This window comes from Drosophila serrata, unplaced genomic scaffold (genome assembly GCF_035046125.1).
Source record: "Drosophila serrata isolate PLE 108 unplaced genomic scaffold, ASM3504612v1 contig_275, whole genome shotgun sequence".
In the NCBI taxonomy this organism is placed as follows: domain Eukaryota; kingdom Metazoa; phylum Arthropoda; class Insecta; order Diptera; family Drosophilidae; genus Drosophila; species Drosophila serrata.
The window spans coordinates 730,045-750,218 of record NW_028257173.1 but is presented as its reverse complement, the minus strand read 5'-3'; the positions used below and the strand labels follow the sequence as shown (position 1 = coordinate 750,218).

Sequence of the window (20,174 nt, the reverse complement as noted above, 5' to 3'; positions counted from 1 at the left end):
GTAATTTATCTTAAAATAAAATATCCAAAAAATGTTTATATAAAAAGCATCAAGCCACATTGACATATTTAGAGCTAAGCCTTAAGTTTATTCTTTTTTTTATTTATACAAATAAGGAAATATTAAAATTATGAAATAAATAAATAAATAAAATTAAGGAAACTCCAGTTTTAATCCTTTTAAACTTATTCGAAGTTTATGAAACAAACTAAATTACCTCAAACCAATACTGCATCTTCAAATTTAAATTAAATTTCGAACTTTACCCAAATGTATTAAACAATTTAAACTTCCCCTTGGAGAATTCGAAATACTTTAACTCTAGGTCATAACTAAAATCCACAACTAATGAGCTCAGGCGGAACACGCTGCTTTGCATACATTTCCGAACTTAGCTATCATTTCACCCCCGAGCTGTGGGTTTAGATATTTGCCTCTCCAGAAATTATTGTGAAACGGGGAATGGACTCTGCGTGTTATTTAGTGTCTGTGTGTGTAGAACAAATATTTCGGTTCGATAGTGAAATGCCACCTAATGAGAAATCCCATTAAAGTACAAATTTAATCCTCCAACTAATTTCAGAAGCACGCCGAGAGCAACACGCACATATTCAGTTTCCCCATTGGCAGCTAACCAACAAATCGCCACTGGCAATGGCTGATAGTTACTGTCGGAGATTTAGTTTCCGGCTTACAACTAACTAACTTAGACACTGATCAAAAATCTTTTTAGAAGATTGAGTTATTAAAATTAATAGTCCATTTTATGAAGTCCAGGCATAAGGGTTCCCTAAGCTAGCCCCTCATTTATACTTTCAGAATAAATCAAATGTAAGTTTTACTTAAAGTGTTTCAAAATAACCTAAACAAAAATTAAATTACAAAATATATTATTAATCTTTCCTAATTAATATTCCACTTATATTGTAATTTTTAAAACTTAATTTTGGTAATAGAATGTGACACATTTTTTAAACTGCACACAACCAAAACCAAAATTTAAGTGATCAAAAAATATGCACAGGCGATTGAATCAATTAAAAGTTTGCCACAGAGCTGTAGAGTGCATGTGGCAAGGATTTGAAGGAATCGTTGGATGTTTTTGGGGACGACGGAAGAGACCAAGAGAGTTTTTGCCAAATTTACCCAAAAAATTAACAACAAATCTATCTGAGGGAAGAGGGAAACGAACTTCAACTTCCACTTGTGTGATAGGTAAAGTGCACAACTTGTGGCAAATATTTTGAGCGTATTTTATTGACCAATATGTGTTGCAGTTCTGCAAGTGGGCCAAGACCAAAGGGGAGTTGTATGGGAAATGGGTGAAAATCCTACGGTGGGTGGCCAGTCAATTGATGTGGCTCTTGGTGATACGGCAAACTTTGCTGGGGCAAGTTTCCTTGTGGCACTGACTGACTTCAAAACGCTTCAAGTGCAGGAAATTGGCATTTTTTAATTGCTCTACAGAGTTGGCCAAGTTATTTAGTCTTTTGACAGTATAAGTTCTATGATTAATCTAGAGCTTAAGCGAGTTATGAATCCAGTTGCTCTTTTGGAATTATTTTGAAAATGTTGCAATGTTGCTTTTACACTAAGGAAAAAACTAACATTAACTTGGAGTAAGTTAGTTTTTACATAATTCTTTAATTATGGACGTTATACTTGTTATAAATATAATTGATGATTTAACGATAAAACTTTATATGAACGAGTTTTTCCCCATGGGGAAGCCATTCAAATTGATTGGGAACCGAGGCTCACATGTAAATAAAATCAAAGACAGTGCACAGTGTCAGCTTAAATGTAATTGTTTGGAATTTTAATGAAATTGAAAGACTCCATGCTGATGCAGCTGCAACATAAAATAAGAAGTAATTGGCATGTAATAAAAAATGGCTAAGAAAACCGAGAAAAACTTGGCTATGGAAGGCAGCATGGGTTGGGAGAGAGTGGGGAGAGTGAGTGAGTGGCAAGTGGAAAATGGGAAAACTCTACATGAGCGGGCGGTGCTTGAATCTATTTGCACTAAGTGTTCGTTAGAAAATGTTTGCATAGCAGCACTCAACGTCATTCAAAACACATGTAGAACCGTCTTCGAGACTTTCGAGTGGGGTTTCTTGGGCATGGAAATTGGGTGGGAAATCGGGTGGGAAATGCGGAAAATTGACGGGAGGGTGTGTATGAGTGTGTGAGTGAACAGAGTTGAGGCCGTGACTGACTGAAGGAAATCAAAGAAAATCAATAAAGGGCAAATTGTCGTAGGAAAACAGAAATGTGCATCATTTTCACTTTATGCAAATTGCGAAATGTGTGATGAAGTCGACGGGCTCCTCTACTTTCTCGCCATTTCATCCCTTTTTGCAATCTTCATGAATGGATACAAATACTGTGTGTGTGTGCCGCACACACACTTCTCCTCCTCCTCCTGTGCTTGTCATGTGTAAATGCAATGGCTGACAAAAGGCATTTGCATATTTAATGTTATTACGTTATTTTGCATGGCACACAAAAATTTATGTTTGCATGCGACAAAACTCTCAGACATTCTCATGGCCCCACACACTCGTCGCATTCGGAATGCGCATATTCGTTATATTTCCCACAAATTTTCGTAATAATTCCGTTACAACTTTTTGGAAAGCCAAGCCCCCCTTTATAGTAGAAGTACCATGTTGCTCGTACTTGTTCGCCACCGTCATCACCATAAATAACACAATTATTGTGTGCTGCCAGTTTGAATTTACGCCCATTTCGAGGCTTCTCTCTAGTGGAGTAAATATTGAAAATTCACAGCAGTAAAAGTAAAGAAAAAAACATTGAGCAGTCGGAGGAGAAATGAAAATGCCATTAAAAACACGTTTCAGATTACAATAGTTGTTGAATCTTCCTTTCCTTGCCCCGAAGTCATCAACGCAGACTTGGATAACTATGAATGCCATCATCGGATGAAAGTGTAATTCAATAAAATAAGAACCATTTTTATTCACTACTTTGGTTTGTTTATTCTTAGGAAAATATAAAACTATAATGACTGGGAGTCTTTCGTGGGAAAATCAGAAAAGCTCATTTTATTTTATTTACTTTCGTGGCATTAATTTGGACTCTATATTTTAGCAAGTCAATGATTTTAGTAAGTTAAAGGAAGTGATTGTGGTCCGAAAAGATATCTAGATTAAAATGTATTTAAATTAAATATTTTCCTTATTTTTTTTTAATTAAAAAAACTTACATGAATTTTAATAGTCTTGCAAGGTATTGTCATTTTAGTCAGAAGCTTGCAAAACATTGAAGGAGTCATTTCCGACCCTATAAATCATATATATTCTTGATCAGCATCAACAGCTGAATCGATTTAGCCTATTCCGGTAGAAAAATAAATTTTAAAAATATTTTCAAAATTTTATAAGGGGTTACTTCGTTAAAATTGTAAAAAAAATTAACAAAATTTAAAATTTTCTAAATTTAAAAACTCGGATTGCAGATTTGTTAACCTTGTAAAAACTTGCACAGCAAAGCTTTCCGAACTAAAATCAATGAATTTTTAGCTTAGTTATGATATTTGAAAAATTGTTATTTTCATAAAAATGTAGCACATAAAAATATGGATTTAACATACCTAAAATACACATTTGTTATGCTTCATTTCTTGTTATATTTAAGGACTTGTAATGATTTTAAATTATGTTTTTGAAGTACACAAATTTCCGCATATTAAAGACTCCTTGGTTATTAATAATTTAGTGTAGCATACTTTTCAGGGCAGTTTCATAAAAAATTTTTGCACATGAAATATATATATAATCTCCGCAGAGTCAGCATTTATGATTTTAAATTCCGTATCATCATGATCAATGCTCAAGACTTAATGTAGTTACACACAACCATAATAGCCATACACACGCACACACACACCCACACACATGCACCCAGGCATGCCTCAAAGGAATCAAAGGACAAGGCAAAAGGCAGCCGAAAGTGTGACTTCAGTCACTTGACTTTGCCAGCGAGCCAGGAAACCAAAGGGCAAGTCAGCAGAGCAAAGCGATGCGATGGAATCCTGGCCTACAACGGCCAGGATGTGCGAAACAAGGATACGTTTGGAGCGACCAAAGAGTGTGCGAGGGTGCCGGATGTGGATGTGGATGTGGATGCGGATGGAGATGGGAATGGGAGTGGAAGGTTTGGATGTGGTGCTGTGGATAACGGGTGTCACTGTGGGGCATAGCATCTTCTGGCCGACAATCATGGCAACCGCAAATCATCATAGATATTTCGAAAATTTCATTACATTGTTCGGCTCTGCAGAGCAACTTGCTAAAGGTGGCGGGAGGTCTTTCGTCCTTTTGCTCCCCAGCGAACCAGTGACCCGCCCTAGCTTCTCTCGTTATTTGCCACTACACAGGGAGAAAAATGATAATAAATTAAATGAGTTATAGTATTATAGTTAAGGGAAATGTAACTATAATATTTAGTATTGGTCAAGTAGGGAAGGCCATTCGACTTTCATAAATATTTACAGACAAAATGGTATATCTAAATCATAGTTAATCTTCAAAATATTTATTTTATCAGTCATACTATTTATAACATTTATTTAAATATTCTCCAAAGCCAAAAATTTTTATCTTTTTCTTTAAAATTATTTTTAATACCATTTTTTATATAAAATCTTTTTTAAAAGTATCTTAAAGTTTGTATCTCTGAGTGCATGATGTGTGCACTTGGCTGAATGTTATCTACCATGCCAAATGATGTCAATGAATGGATAGATGAGGTGTGCTTGTATATGTCTGTGTGTGTTATATAACTCTACACATATACATACACCTACACACACACCACACCCACACCCACATGTACAACCACATATACAACAGTTAATGACGGCTCTGGAAATTCCCAGGCAGGAAAAGCCCAAGTCCCCAACAGAGTCGCCTTTCATTTCCACATTTCTTCTCCTCTTCCTGCCCCCCTTGAACCTCTAGCAATTTTTTGTCGTTTTCGTTGTTTGTTTTTTTCCGGATCCCCTTACCCCTCGCTCCCCCTGGCCTTGTACAGCCTCCCAAAAAAACCCCCATCCCCATCCCCATTCCCCTTTCCGCTTGTACAAACCATTCTCGTCTATTGTCTCATTGTCTGTGCGCTCATGTATGATTTTTTATTATAAATAAGCTTGTAGGCATGTGTCAGCTAGCTGGGGAAAAAAGCTCTGGGTGCCAACTAAACTCTGGCCGTAATCTGAAATGGTAACGCAGCAACAACGACGACAACAACAAGAGCAACAACAATGTCTGGCAATCATGTTGTAACTGCCAGGAAAAGTAACAACAACAACAAAAAGATGGTATGACTAAAACGAGAAAATGTGTTGTGACATTAAAATTTAAGATTCCGAGGAAACATTGAAGGGAATTTCATTAGATGAATGCTAAAGAAAATTGGCTTTAAAAAAGGGAAGCTGTCGAAAGGAAAGAAAACATAAATGAATAAAGGTGATATTAATAATGACAGCTGCAAATGTATGTATTTTAATAAATAAGAGAATGGGTAAATAAAAAATTTAACAAAATAATTGGTATTCTAAGAAAATATTAAGAAGGGAAGCTTGTTTCGAGTTTACTTTGTAATGAAAGAAAACAAATTTTATGTTTCATATTAAAATCTAAGCTTAAGCTTATTGTTTGATTCTTATTTAGAAATTCTTGCTTATATTATATTAATTTAATATTCTTATAGGATTAAAACAAGCAATTTTTCCATTTGTTTTTGCAGATCCTTTGCTCATCGAATAGAAATGCTTTGAACACACAGATACAACGGTAAGTAAAACTCATAATGCTAATAAAAAAAAGAGAACAACTCGCTAAATAATGCCCATTCAGGCAAATGTAAATGGCAAGTACTTTTTATAATTTATTTATGAACATTTCTTGCTGCCGTTTTTACTGTTACAACAAATCGTTGTTTTTCCCTCAAGCAATTCAAATTGAGCACCCATAAATACCTTGAGCAATTGCCATTGGCCTGGCCTGGCCTGGCTGATTGTTATCTCAGCGCAAATCTGGGCAATTTAATAAAAAATAAAGACGCAATCCAAAATACAATCGCACACATATATACACTCACACATGCTGCATTTGTCTATCGGAACCAATTTGGTTTTACTTAAAAATTTTCCAAGAAGGAAGAGCGAATGCGAAAACCTCAACCTTTCACATCCATACAATTTGTATTTCTAAATCGCAAACAAATCGAAAGCCGCAGACGGTGTGTAGATGTTTGTATATCGCTGGATGAATATCTCAATTGCAAAAGGAGCCGAAGGAAAGCCAAGGCAGGGTAAAAAAGGGATGAGAACAAGGATGCGACCAAGGAGAGAAGGTGGAGTTGGAGTTCGGGGAAAGGAAAAGAATACACATTGCCGGGGGCTTATTTGCCGATTGTGCGGCAATGCAACACTTTTTACTCAATCCTCGGGCTTAAATGAATAATGGCAAGTCCCGCCACCTTTGGTTCTCCTCAATTCCTGTGCACTAAAAAAAACTTTGAGTTTTATATAAATTACTAAACTGTTCAGGTACTTTGTTATTAAATATTCAAAGAGAAATGTTAAGCAAAGTATATATTATGAAAATATGAGCATTTGTATAAATTCTTTTACTTTATATCATAGATGTTTTGAATAAATTTACCAAAAAATTTCTTGTAGTGCATACTCGCCTGCCTGCGACCAAGCCAATTTCAATTCCCTTTCGCAAGCCGGTAGAGAAATCCCACTCGAATCCTTCCTGGAAACTGTGGCTGCGTCATTTCCATCAGTTGATTGCCATTATGTTGTTAAGGTGAAAAGCGCAGTGACATTGTTGTTGTTGTTGTTGTTGTTATTGGTATTGTTGGTATTGGCAGTGTGGCAGCAATATTGTGACACTTGCAACAGTAGCAAACAACAACACCAACAACAAACAAAAGTGCAATGAATTGTGGCACCTTTGCCTGTTATTGTTCTGCTGTTGAGTGGAAAATGAGTTTACACTTAAGTAAATCACTTTTACGCTTTCATATTGACAAATGAAATTATCCCCGGGCAGGAGCAGGAGTAGCAGGAGCAGCAGGAGAAGTAGCACCAGAAGCCCCACAGAAGGGGAAAGTACAACTTTCCCCCTGAAGGCTGGCCTGTCTCACGTACCACATTGCGTATACGCAATATCTGCAAACCAGAACAACCGACTTGTGCTTGTGCATTGTTAACTTGTTTATTAGTGCGGCCTGCGTTGGACATCCCTTTTTCTTTCGACCTGATTCGAAATAAACCGAACGGTGATAAAGAAAATTTGATTTCGTATTGGGAAAATCCAAACCTCAGGATTGAGGTGGTGCCGCAAAAGGTCAAGGGTTGTGCACGAAGCATACTCAATTTGCTGGCTAATTTAATATGCAGGCTGCAGGAAAAACCTACAGAAAAAAAGTAAAAATAAGGGCATACCGAACACATTCAGTTCTCGTAATTGGATTTTGCAAAGTTATTGTCTACAGTCCGCCCCTTTTCTTTTCCGGCCTTTTTCTTCTGGTACTCGCTGCATTTGAAATATCGAAAAAGTTTTTTCCTGTATAGGAAAAAGGGTTTGAAGTTCGGAGTCCGTAGTCCGGTGTCCATAGTCCGCAGTCCTGAATCCTGAGTATGAGATATGCATGCTAAGTCATGGCTGACCAAGCATACAAAAGTTTTAAATGACTTTTGCTTACTCTTCGTACCACACACACACACACACACACATCTCTTATATATATTGTATAAAACAATAACTTTTCGCCTGTAAGTTTAGTTTAATTAAAGCTAAAAAAAAAGAAATACAACAAAATTATAAGGAGAAAGAAAATTGTCAACCCGGGCAAGTTTCGGATTGCATTTTGCGACTTGTCAACGCAACTATTTCAATTTCTATGCCATTGCACGTTCGCCACGGACAACTTTTTGAATTCTTCACTTCCTGCATTGCCCTTCGCTCTCCCTTTTTTTCTTCCTGTGTATGTGTGTTGGGAATATGTTAAACTTTTGGACAAGCTTAAAGCAGGTCAAAAAGTTACTCCTGTATGCTGTCCGTCGCTTTTGCCCGGCCAATTATTTAGTTAATTTAACTGATTTATACGCATTTTGCATTTTGGGTAAATTTTTGATAAAACAAAACTTTGACATTTTCTTTTTTTTTAGGAGATTTCGAATAGAAGTAGAAGGAATAGAGGTGGCTGCTTGTGAAAACCATATCTCGTTTCAAAGCCAAACTCTTTCCATACTTTGCATAACTTGTCATCTGCAGAAAATTACATTCACGTCAACACGACGACAATTTCCCCACCAAAAGTAATTTTCTTTTTTGTTTGCGAAACTTATTTTGTACATACCATGGAGGCACACACGGAAAATTCTTTGAGCATTTCCATCAGTCGCCTATCACTATGCGTTGGAAAACTCGTTGACTTTTCCAGCGTTGTCAGATTCTTCTTTTTATTTTTTTTTTAAATGCCGCCGGTATGCCCTAGTGTTTGCCTTCAACAAACTCATTAAAAAAATTTGAAAAAAAATTTTGCGACATTTTCTTGTTCTTAAAGACATAATTTAGGGAACTTATGGCCTCAAGCATTAGCTATATTAATTTGTGTTTATATAAGCAAATAAAGGAAATGAATTAAGAGCTTAAATGTAATTTTTAAATTCATTTTAAAATATATTTATGATTATGATTCCCGATTACGTTGCTAAGCTTTCGTTAGAGTATTTCCAACTTGCTTTTCTATCCTCGAAATTCTGTTTTAACCACACACACATGCATAATATTTTGTAATGAAAATGTGCAAAGTGCAGGCATAAGTTGCAAGTTTTTCCCAGCCCAACTCAAGTCCCTCCAGCTCCCTCCCCCCACATTTTTCCCATCCCTTAGTCATCGCTTTGAACCTGCACCTTCCTGCTGTAACTCAAAACTGTTTGTTGGCAGCTTGATACCGTGTTGTGCCAGTATGTATATTTATTTTCCGCTATCAGCTGCTTCCTGTTGCTAAGTTTTTGCCAACCAACTTGTGTGTAAAGTAGGTTAACAACTAAAAACGATGCAAATGGGAAATTTAATGCCACATAACCGGGGGAAATTGTTGAAAAAAGAAAAATCAATTCAATTTCGCAGAGCACACATTATGCTGATGTCCATTGTAATCACTTCGGTGCTTCTCCCAAGAGCCACACAATACACACAACTCCCACAACAATGCCAAGTGATAGTAAAAATCAAATGTTATAGACATACAGAGAAGGAGCAAGGAGTTGAATACTGAGGGGGAGTCAAGTCAGGGCCAAAACAATCTGGCTAACACAAAAGTCAATATGCGCCTGGCTGCTGCATTTCTCAAGTTGGATAATATTGCGGTAAGCTTTGCATGGGGGAAAATGTGGAACAACAAGCGGAGAAGAAGCAAATGCACTCGAAAAATATATTATTAATATGCATAAATTGTAAAGAACTTGTTAAGGATGCCAAGGGAAACTGTGAGAATTTGGTAGCAAAATCAAGGGAATATATAGCATATCTCACACGAAGAAGAGAGTTAAGAAAACATTATATATTTCCAAAGTCTAGAAAACATATTCTCCCAGTGCTCCCCTGCTATCCTTTTTCCCCAAGTGTAAATAAGTAAGAGGTGGCTTGGAACATCCTGCAGCGTCTTATTTTTTTTAGACTAGTGTTGCCCTCTTTTCACTGTTAATCGGCTGCAAAAACAAAATGTACTCGAGTGGCAAAAGTTCTCAGCAATGCCAGGCAGCCAACTGTGAATTCAAAAAGGAGCCAGCCGACAGAAGGAAAAGAAGCCGTAAAAGGAGCAGGATCTGCTGGCAAAACAGTTGCTCCTGGCTGGGGAAGATGTCTAATGCGGTTGCCACACATCAGTTGCCAGTTGTTGCTGCAAATTGTGGCCAAAGAGTGCCTAATAGCAATTCAATTTGTTTTTTTTTTTTTAACTCTGAGCTCCAAAGTGGCAACAGCCTGAAGCTCGAAGCGGACTGCATAGAGTCTTTGAACTTAAAACAATTTGCAATTGAATTAAAACTTTGAATATGAGTTTTTAAAGCAATAATCATTTAATTAAATAATTTGATAATAAAACTTAATGGATAAAATTCGAAATTTAAATTGATTGACTTAAAGTAAATGTTAAATATTTTACCAAAGTTGAACGCAGACAAACAAAATTCCATTTAAACCATGGGAATTTTAAAAAAAATTCGTCTTCTGTTAACCAAAAATATCAATTTACGATTTTTTGAGAATATTTCAGAGTGATTTGTTCTCATTTCCCTTTCCCCCAAATTATTCAAATTTTCTGATTTGTTCCGAAATTTATGAAGATTGCTTTAATCGAAATTACTGCCGGAATATTCTCGTTTTCAAGAGCAGCTCTTGGGAATATTTTAAAAGTGTTTCACCTGCATTGCAAATCCTCTTAGCTCAGGCAACTGCTGAGCTGTTGTGGTATAAACCGATGGAAGATGGGATAAATGAGCGAAAAGCTATTAGGACTTGCCGTAAATTCAACAGTTTATTGGCTCCTTTACCGAAAGTGCAGCCAAAATATTTTACTCTCCTTAATTGAAAATGCACTTGGTGTGGGTGGTACCTAGAAACAACCAAGAATCTAGAAGCATCAGAGTAATACCACCCGATTCCACCCAGAGCTCGTCTGTCTAGAGTATTTCTAATGAGCACTTTACAATTACATACCTCTTGAGTACGTTCGTTGGGTGACGTGGGAGTTCTTTTTCATTTCGCTTTCCTTCTCATCGGAGGAGCAGGAAAAGTTTAGCACATATACACTGTGCTCCACTTTTATTTTTCCCAATGTCCTTTTAATCAAAAGGCAACTTGACTGGGGCCATCAACAAAGTCATCCCATCGAAAAGGACTTTCGCAAGTAGCATTCAACATTGAGAATTGAACAGCAATTGACTTGCCGGAGGAATTGCGAGTCCTGTTGGACTCCTACTGGACTCCTGCTAAATTTACCTTTGTCGAGGGCCCCTCAAGATGCACTCATTTAATTGAGTGACCCAAAAATGAACGAGCTGCATGTTTAATTTCTCACTCTTGTGCCTCTCGAGCACTGATTGAGAACCCAAGCCCAACCAGGCGATTGCTCTTTAAATATTTAAAGTACTTCTTCTGTGAAAAGGACATAAGTGGTGACTGTCAGGAGTCACCAAAGGCACTTAAGTGGCAAGAGAAGGAGAGTGGGAGTTGCTTTGAAAGCCTTTGGAAAATTAGTTTTGAAACTAGAAAATAAAATAGTCATTTAAACTAAATAAAACACAGAGCTAATTGAAGTATAAATTGTGCAAAGTTTATTACAATTAAAGGATAAAAAATAAATCACTTTTTGTAGGCTCTAATTTTAAACCAATATTTCAGCTTTGGTGTCCTGAATTCATAGAATATTTTCAAAATAATTTTATGTCATCACAATTAATTGGCGTGTCTACATTTAAAAATAAATAAATAAATTGGCTTTACTTTGGAGGCACACATTTTAATAAATATGTTTTATATAAAACCCTTTTAAAAATTAATTTAATTTTGTTACTGTTGAAACCAATTAGGTAGGTAGGTAGGTTTCAGTGGTGAGGCCCACTGCTGGGGCCTCCAATTAGAGCTAAGCTCCTTTTTGTTCCACACCCTCTGTTTTTCTTGTTGTTATTCACTATCAGTACCATCCTGAGTCAGCAAGGAAGCCTTGGATCGCTGAAACTTTCAGCTTTCCTATGCTTCTCAGTGACTCCATCTGGTAGGCACCGAAGTGGCGAAACCTGATGTGGTTTAGCGCTGGGCAGAAGCAGAGCAGATGTTCCGGTGTCTCTTGCTCTGTAGGTTGCTTACAGCTTCTACAGATTGCGTTGTATGCCAGTCCCATCTTTATTGCATGCGAACCGATCGCCCAATGTCCCGTGGTGAGTGCCGTGAACCTACTGATATCCCGCTTGCTGTTGGATAGCAGTTCCCTGGTTCGCTTCCTATCGTACCTCGGCCAACATTCCCTTGACCTTCTGTGATCGCTCTTCCTTTGCCATTCTTTACTGGCTATCTGTCTAAAGTGGTCATGGATCCTTGTCTGGATCGCGTTTAGGGAGATCGGTAACTCGAAGTCAGAGCTTAGCCCCGCCGAGCCTGCACGGGCTAGTTCGTCTGCCTTCTCATTACCTGGGATCTCGTTGTGTCCCGGTACCCATGTCACTTGTACCGTGTTTTTGTCGGCAAGTCTATTAAGGGCCTTCTTGCATTCTGCCACTAGTCTTGAATTTGTTTTTACTGCAGATAGGGATTTTATAGCCGCTTGGCTATCCGAGTAGATTCGAACTCTTTTGCCCCTGAGTTCCTGCCTTAAGGAAAGTTCGACTGCTTCCCTTATGGCTAGTAACTCAGCCTGAAAGACCGTCGCTGAGTTAGAGAGATTGAAAGCCTTTTCAATTCCCCAGTTTTCAGCGAAGATCCCAGCCCCTACGCCGCAGCTCATTTTTGAGCCATCGGTGTAGAGGGACACCTCGTTCTCCACTACTACTCTGCCCCTACTCCAGTCGTCCCTTGATGGGTATGATGTCGAGAATGCGTTCCCGAAATTCATTTCCGCGAATTACCAATTACTAGTTCATTAAATTAAACATGCTATTAGTTGTGATTTCCCTAACAAAACACAGGTCGTGTTTAAATTTTCTCGATAATATTTCCGTGAAACAAAAATATATCAAACTCTTGTATATTCCAATATGTGCGATATGGCTTTAACCTTGGAAGCATCCACCCGGAAATCTCGCTGAGCAAGCAACCGAAGGACATCATACAGTTGGCACTCTGGCTAATTTCAGTTGCTTCCCGTGGCTAATATCAACATGGAGTTTTCGGCAAACAAGGCGATGTTGCATGTTGCCAGCGAATTAATAAACCAGAAGTACATGACCACCCAGGAGGCACTTCATCCAAGGGGAGTGGCGTCCGAGTCCCAAGGGCAGCCGCGCTAATGCGTGTACATAAAACCAAACTGTGATTTTCCGTCTCTCCACGGTTTCCTCTGCTCTTTTTGTTTTTGATACATCATGAATTTATGCGGCTCGCAGGTTAATGATATGGATAAAAAGAGATGGAGGAAAATTTCGATTAAGAGGGAAAGCCGTATCACAAAGTGCTTCTGCTAATTATGCGCATGTCAAGGGGAGAGGGTCATGATCCTGCCGCATTAGTTGTATTATTCTAATTAGGCAACGGACAAATTAATCGTGTAGCAAAAAAAAGGAGAGAGAAACAGAAACCCAATGAAGTGCGGGAAATACTCGTTGCGAGGAGTGTAGCAAAGAAAAGCACTTTGGAAAATGGTCAGACATTAACACCACCAGCTGGTTTCCTTCTCTCCTTCTCTTTCAGGTAATCGCCTGCAGTTTTTTTTCCCCAACACATTTCTTAGCGATTATTGCGGTTTTATTTGACCCTTAATGCTCGATTCTTGCTGCCCATGGAATGGCCATCGCTTCAATAACAATCAACCAGCAATATCCCTTTTTCCCATTGCAACCACTTAATTTTTAATAACCAGTAGTTAAATTGTTGGAAACAGAATGCATGGTGGCACTTTCACTCCATTCCGGGGCCATTACTGCTCGAGTCAACATGCAATCAATTTGATGTATTGAGACTCGGCCTGAGTGTTAAATAATGTCATGTAATTAATAAGAGGGAAGAAAACTCCCTTTTAAATGAAGCCAATTAACAATATTTGTATATCCTTAAAGGATATTAAATTTGCAGTCAAAAGTCTGCTTCATTTTCTTGTTTACAATCTGAAAGTTCTATTAGAAATGGTTTACTTAAACCTCTCTTTAATCCAAAATAATATGTATTATCTAAACATTTAAAGACAATATAAGATAAAGAGTAAATAAAATAAATCTTGACATAGTCCTTGGTAAAAACATAATTTATTCCGGTCAATGACTAGTCCTTGCTTAAGCTTGTCCGTGTGTATCTTGAGATACAAGTACCAGGACATAAATCAAATCAAATGGAAGGTTATCACGTTGATCACGTAATTGATTATATAAGCTGTGTGTGTGTGTGTGTGCGATGGGGACCAAAAAAGAGAGAGGGGAAAATGCCCGTTCTTGTTCCACCAAGTGATTTCGCAATTAACAAGGAAAAGTTAGCTGTCATTGGTGGTTCGGGGAGTATGGGGAAGAACACGCAATCCCCCAGCACGTGGGCATAAAAAGTCCGGATCCGGGAAGCGGGAACCGGGATTCGGAACTTGGAACTCCCGGACTTGGGTCCGGTCCGGTTGAATTCCCTTTCGGACTGGCCAGAGTTTGCCATTGTTGATGCTGCCGCTGTACTGGGACGTGACAATAAAGCGCCGAACCGTTAAACTATTGTGCGCCATAAGGATTAATGTCATTTACATAATTTGCCCGTGTGTAAGTGTGTGTGTGTGTGTGTGGTTGGAGGTGGGGTTTGGAGAGAGGGAAAAACCCACTCATTTCGGCATTTCAGCGTTTTCAGAGTTTTGGCCACTCGCACGAACAGCTGCTGCAACATGATTGAACTTTCAATTTGCTGAACCGTTCTGATCGGACTGTTGGCCTGGTTATCCTGGCTTAGAATGGATTGTGCACTAAGAAAAATAAGACCAGTTCTTTGATAGCAATATTTTCTATATAATTTTAAATGCATTTAAATTCAGTCTGTAAATCCTTATTGCTTGTAAGGCGTAACATAGCTCATATAACTAAATAGTTTATAAAGATTCAAAGCAAATATCATGTATTTAAATATCATGCTTAAATTAAAAATAAGCTTATCTCTTAGTTCAAAGTTTCCCAATTTACCTCAGTGCAATCATTGCCATACCAAAATGTTTTGTCAAATTTTAGCTAAAATTCCCCCATGAACGTATAGTTAGCTCTGTGTGTGTTTCTCTTTTTTGGTAGATTTGTTTAATTCGTTGTGTACTCGATGAGTTTTCCCCCTTCGTAATCAGACTCTACACCTGCTTTCCTCGCATATATATCCTCCATACCTCATGTTCATAATTATCTTTTGACTTGTGTTCGCCCAATGGGGGCGGTATCAGGACAATGGTTGGAGAATTTTCGACAATTACGAGGCCACCGCAGTGAGCATGAGTCGCATAATCGCAGAGTTGTCTATCATTCGCATGCAACTCGAGTTGGAAAATCGTTGGGGCGTTGTTCGTGGAAATTGGTGAAATCGTAAAAACTCTGCCAAGCCCATGCCACCCCCCTTGACACTGTCAAGCCACAATGGAGTCCTCTAGCAAACGCATGCCGCTGGGTTCGTTAGGATTTTCGAGGAAGAGAGTTGCATTCACCACCACGATTCTGACATATCTCAGTGACGACAATTGCATGGGAAATTGGATTAAGCACATACCAGAAAGAATCTGTGAATCATCTTCATATGGGTTACGGTATGATTTGAATATAAAACCTGGAATGTAAATAATCAAAATATTCTTTAAACATTTTATTGAAAATGAAAGTGTTTGGTTTAGCATTTTATCGATTTTTAGTTAATGATAATGTGGTAATTATATAAATGTAGTCTTATCAGGCTATTACAAATTAAAAGAGATATCAGACGCTCTTTTTTATTTATTACAAAAAAACCTTAAATATTTATTATAGCATTGTTCTTATCACATTTTTAAGTGCTTTCAAATTTTTTTTTTAAAATATTCTCTAACCAATTTTATAAATTTTTGTTGCGTTTAAATATAATGATGACATCCACGGTTAGCTCCTAAAAATCCATTTGCAATGTGCTAAGGAGACAGTGACTATTGCATTGGTCTCTGGCAGATTCCCAGAGCTGGAACCCCATCCGACCAGAAAGGGAAACAACCAGCACCACAATCATAAAGAATCATGGAGAGAAATTGTTGAACATAGTCGTCATATCTAGCCATAACTCATGCTTTGTGTGTGGCTCCCTGTTCCTTAAATCCCGTCTGGTCTTCAGCCACGCCTCCCTCGTCCTTGTGTCCGTCTCCTCCTCTTTAATCTGAACTCGCATTTGGATTTTGGTTGCGGGTTTAGTTTCGGGTTTGTGGAGCTGGTTCCGTTGACGTGACGTGACACTGGAGTTTTTGGTTTTGGCTTGGCCAATGACAATGACACCGTCATGTCTTTGGCAGCAGCATGAGATGCTGTTCCACCATTGTCTAGTCGGGTTCTTTTTTTTGTCGATTCGTGATAAAACTATACATATATACTACATATATGGATATATGTATGTGTGTGCCCCGCACTGTACGTGGAATGTTAAGAGCGCGTGCCATGGCTTACACGTGTCGTTGGTCATGTCAATTGTCCGAATGAAGTGCAAGTTTGTCCCATGTGAAAATTTGAGACACTCACCATCCGGTGATATGGGTAGTGATTTGAGTTCTGGCATTGATTTTCAAACTGTTGATGAGCTCCATCGAAAAGCTGTAGATGAGCTCAAAGCTAACGCTGTCAGACACTGAGGGAAATAAGATAATAAAGTTTAATGTAAAAATTATTTAAATTTCTTTACATATTATTTATTACAATAGAGTGAAAATAAATTTAAACTTCCTTTAATAGTTTATAGAAGTTTTTATCTACCTTCTCATAGTTCTTTTCACTGTAATCATCCACAAGTTTCGATTACATATTGCTGGTAGCAAAATTCATCAAACTTTCGCTGGCTGGCTGCTTAAATAGTGCTTCCCACTAATTAGGTGACTAAATAGATCCTGGGATGATGACACGCCAATAGGGTCACTGACGATGGTAATCAGGATGATGCAGCAGCTGCTTCTGGGAAATTGAGCGCCACGGCGGCGAACACGTTGAACATTAATAACTTGTGATTTATGGCAGGAGATTAACTTTAACCCACTGCGACCCCTGCTGCTCTTGCTTGCAAAGAATGGTGTTAAATTGGTCTCCGTTCGATGAAAGTTTTCCTATGGAAAGTGTGTGTGTTTGTGTGGGTGAGTGGAGAAGGAAAGTTTCCGCGTCTAATTTGGAAGGATGTGCAAAGTATTTGATAAATGGTCTGTATGATTGCCGAATAAATTTGCGTAAAGTAAGAGCGAAGCGTTAAGGCGGATTCATGAATTAAAATAGTCGACAAACTGGGGGAAATTAAAGGGAGTGCGAAGGTTTCTAAGGTACTTGAGAAGATCATTTACTTGCTTAAAACTAGGCATATAAATTGTGCAAAAAAACCTCATACTTTCTTTACAAATTTAAGGAATGTTGGCTACTATTAACCAGGAATAAGAAAACACTCTTCAAGGGACAAACACTTGGCATAATCACCGACAACATTTGCATCTATTCCGAAACATAATGACAATGTCGGTCCCCGACCCTTTACTGATTTCTAAACTGTCTTTTGTTGTGTCAAGCACAAAAAGATGAAAAAAAGAAGAGGAAAAATTCTGGAAAAATGCTAGGGGAAAAAAAGGGAGGAAAAACAGAGGAGCGTGCATGGAGTGCAAGATAAGTCTCTCGGCTTTATCCATGCCCCTCTCGCACTCTGCTCATTGTGGCAACGGCACAATGCACAATTTTTACGCGCTCTACTTCATAAATTAAATAGCAGTCGCTCTCGGTGTGTGTGCTTGTTGTGTCTCTCTGTGTGTTTGTGTGTCTCTCTATGTGAGTGGGCCTCACACGCATTGTCTTGTGCGGTTGTTAGAAAACAAAACGTCAAGAAAAGTAATTCATGGCACAAAAGCCACGGGCCGCGAAACAGAAAAAACGAGACGAGACTAGACTGAATTTCCAAATGCAATGTGACAAAGTTTCCAGCGAATCATTACCGACCAGCCACCCATCATTATCCCAGTATTCGAACATTGTCATTTCGACGAGAGCAACGCACTTTAGCTGGTTTGAAGTTTAAAGTTGCTTGAATTTTGGGGAAAAAGATAGCGAATGGCCTAAGTACCAAGCAACCGGAAGTACAGCACGTTTAACATAAAATGTAGCATACTCTCTAGGGTTGAAGTAACCACGAAGTAGGACTACTAGAGTTTATGTTTGATAAATGATTTGCCTTGTATATATTTACTCATAAATTTTACAATAATCACGAAATATGTTTACCAAAGTTATTTAGAAATAAAAAATCCTCAAGGCAACATTATTGCTTAAACATTTTTTAGGTCGTTAAAATTTCATTCTTAAATTGATGACATCATTTGCGGCAAAGGTGCAATGTTTGTGTCCATAAAGTAAAACCAAAATGACAGCAATAAATGCGAAATAAGCTCTGGCATTTTTTTTAAATTGGTCTGACTCTCCGGTATGCTGTGAGCAAATTTGCCAGCTTTATTTAATTTATTAATTATGCCCCGGCTTCTGTTTAACTCATTTTGTTCTTTTGCCAGTTTGCCCGTTTGCAAATATGCACACAACAAATTAAACGTGCAGCGTAAAAAATGCGTCACCCAATTATTCAATTTCACATTTTATATACATTTTCTCTTTATTTTTTTTAGCTCTCGCTTTTATTGCATTTTTAATCGCACTTAATATTTCAGTTTGTCGCGCCGCGTGTCATTGGTGGAATTTTTATTATTTTCTTCTGTTCAATATTTATTATGATAATTATTTGTGCAGGGACTCGCCTTTGACTGGTTTTATAATTAATCAATGGAATTGAGGGGAGAAAATGTAAATAACAAAGAAAAGTGTGGTCTTAATAAGCCACATTCCTGGTGCGTATTCATCCTTTTCATGTGTTTAACTTTGACAAGGATTTAACTTTTGAGTAAGGCAATAATAAGCAACTGATAAATACTTGTTTCTGTGAACGTCAACAAGAAAATCTAATCTTCTGTATTTTCTGCATACCCTTTTCAGAACTATAGCAACCATTTGAGCCGGATTCAATGGGAGATGCAAAATCGTAATAATTGCCAAATCCAGTTAAAAATTGTCCTCTAGCCAGAAGCAAGCACAAAACTGCAAACAAAAATAACTTAAAGTCCAGACGAAAAACCCAGAGCCAGAAACAAAACACAGACAGAGACCAAAAATTGCCACAGAATATTGCAAGGAACTGAGAGAATAAAAGAGATAGGAAGTGCAAAACTGACAGAGAAAGAGATACGATAACTAAGGACACAGTCAGGATAATATTCAAACGGGGTCAGTCATTTACTGCACGATTGCCAGCCTCCCCAACCAACGAACCGAAAGTTTAATTGCCTGTTTTCGAAAAAAGAAAATAAAAAACAAAAAAACCAAAGAAGAAAAGTAACAGAACAATCAGCACCGAATGCAACAATTAAAATCAAAAAGTTTCGGACAAGATGCTGCTGCCTACGCCGTGGCGACAACAAATCCCAACTGCTGAGCGCATCCATCGACAACTTTTGCGAGCCTAAGATCCTGCCGAATCCTTCGTGGGCCAAGGGAAAGTCCAAGGAAAAAGTCCAAAGGAAACAACGAGATACGGAGGAGGAAAAGCACGCTGGCGAGTGGAGTGGCGGGGCTTTTTAAATCGTCTGCTTCTAATTTGAATGGACTCAGCCGCATTCGACATTCAAATGCATATTTGGAAACTTTTGTTAATTGGTAAGTGCCAGTTCGTGTTATTTTATGCCTGATGCAGATGAGAAACTTGGCCAGTCTCTGGGTAATAAGAAAACTTATTTTTTAAATCATGCAGCTATGTTAAGGTACACTTGAAGTAAAGGAAGAGTAAAGAAGCCTTATATTTTAAATTAAAATAAAATCTATCATGATACCCAGTTAAAAAATTAAAGAAACTAGTGGTACATTTTACATTTTCTAAAAAATTTTAAATGAAAAGTCATAATATAGTTCCATGCTTTTTAGAAAATTATTTCAAGTGCATTCTCCTATGGGTAATGCGAATATTTGAATGCTGATTTCAAACTTTCAACGCATTACGCTTCTTGAATGAGGGCAGCGGAAATAAAGAATCCCTAAAAATATTTCATAACGTTGCAAAAATACTCTATTTAAATATGGGCCAACTTCAAGCTTAACTGTGTACAAATAAAACAGCCCGAAAAATGAGTTCACCCCTCGAAAGGGTTCCCAAATTTACAACTGCCTTTCAGTGAGG

The 20,174-nt window shown here is 37.9% G+C and overlaps 1 protein-coding gene across 2 annotated transcripts in view; it reads left to right on the top strand.

Annotated features, from left to right (window-relative positions):
• The first annotated feature begins 5,772 nt into the window (after nucleotides 1-5,772).
• CadN2 (Cadherin-N2) overlaps nucleotides 5,773-20,174 on the top strand; it is a 99,092-nt gene continuing 84,690 nt past the window's right edge. The window contains exons 1-2 of one of the 2 annotated variants that reach the window (XM_086834923.1): nucleotides 5,773-5,819; nucleotides 18,941-19,657. In XM_086834923.1, coding sequence (XP_086691049.1) covers nucleotides 19,603-19,657 — 55 coding nt within the window. In that variant the 5' untranslated portion in view covers nucleotides 5,773-5,819; nucleotides 18,941-19,602. Of the gene's footprint in view, nucleotides 5,820-18,940; nucleotides 19,658-20,174 lie in introns of those variants that run through there. The other variant, XM_086834925.1, reaches the window with a different exon arrangement.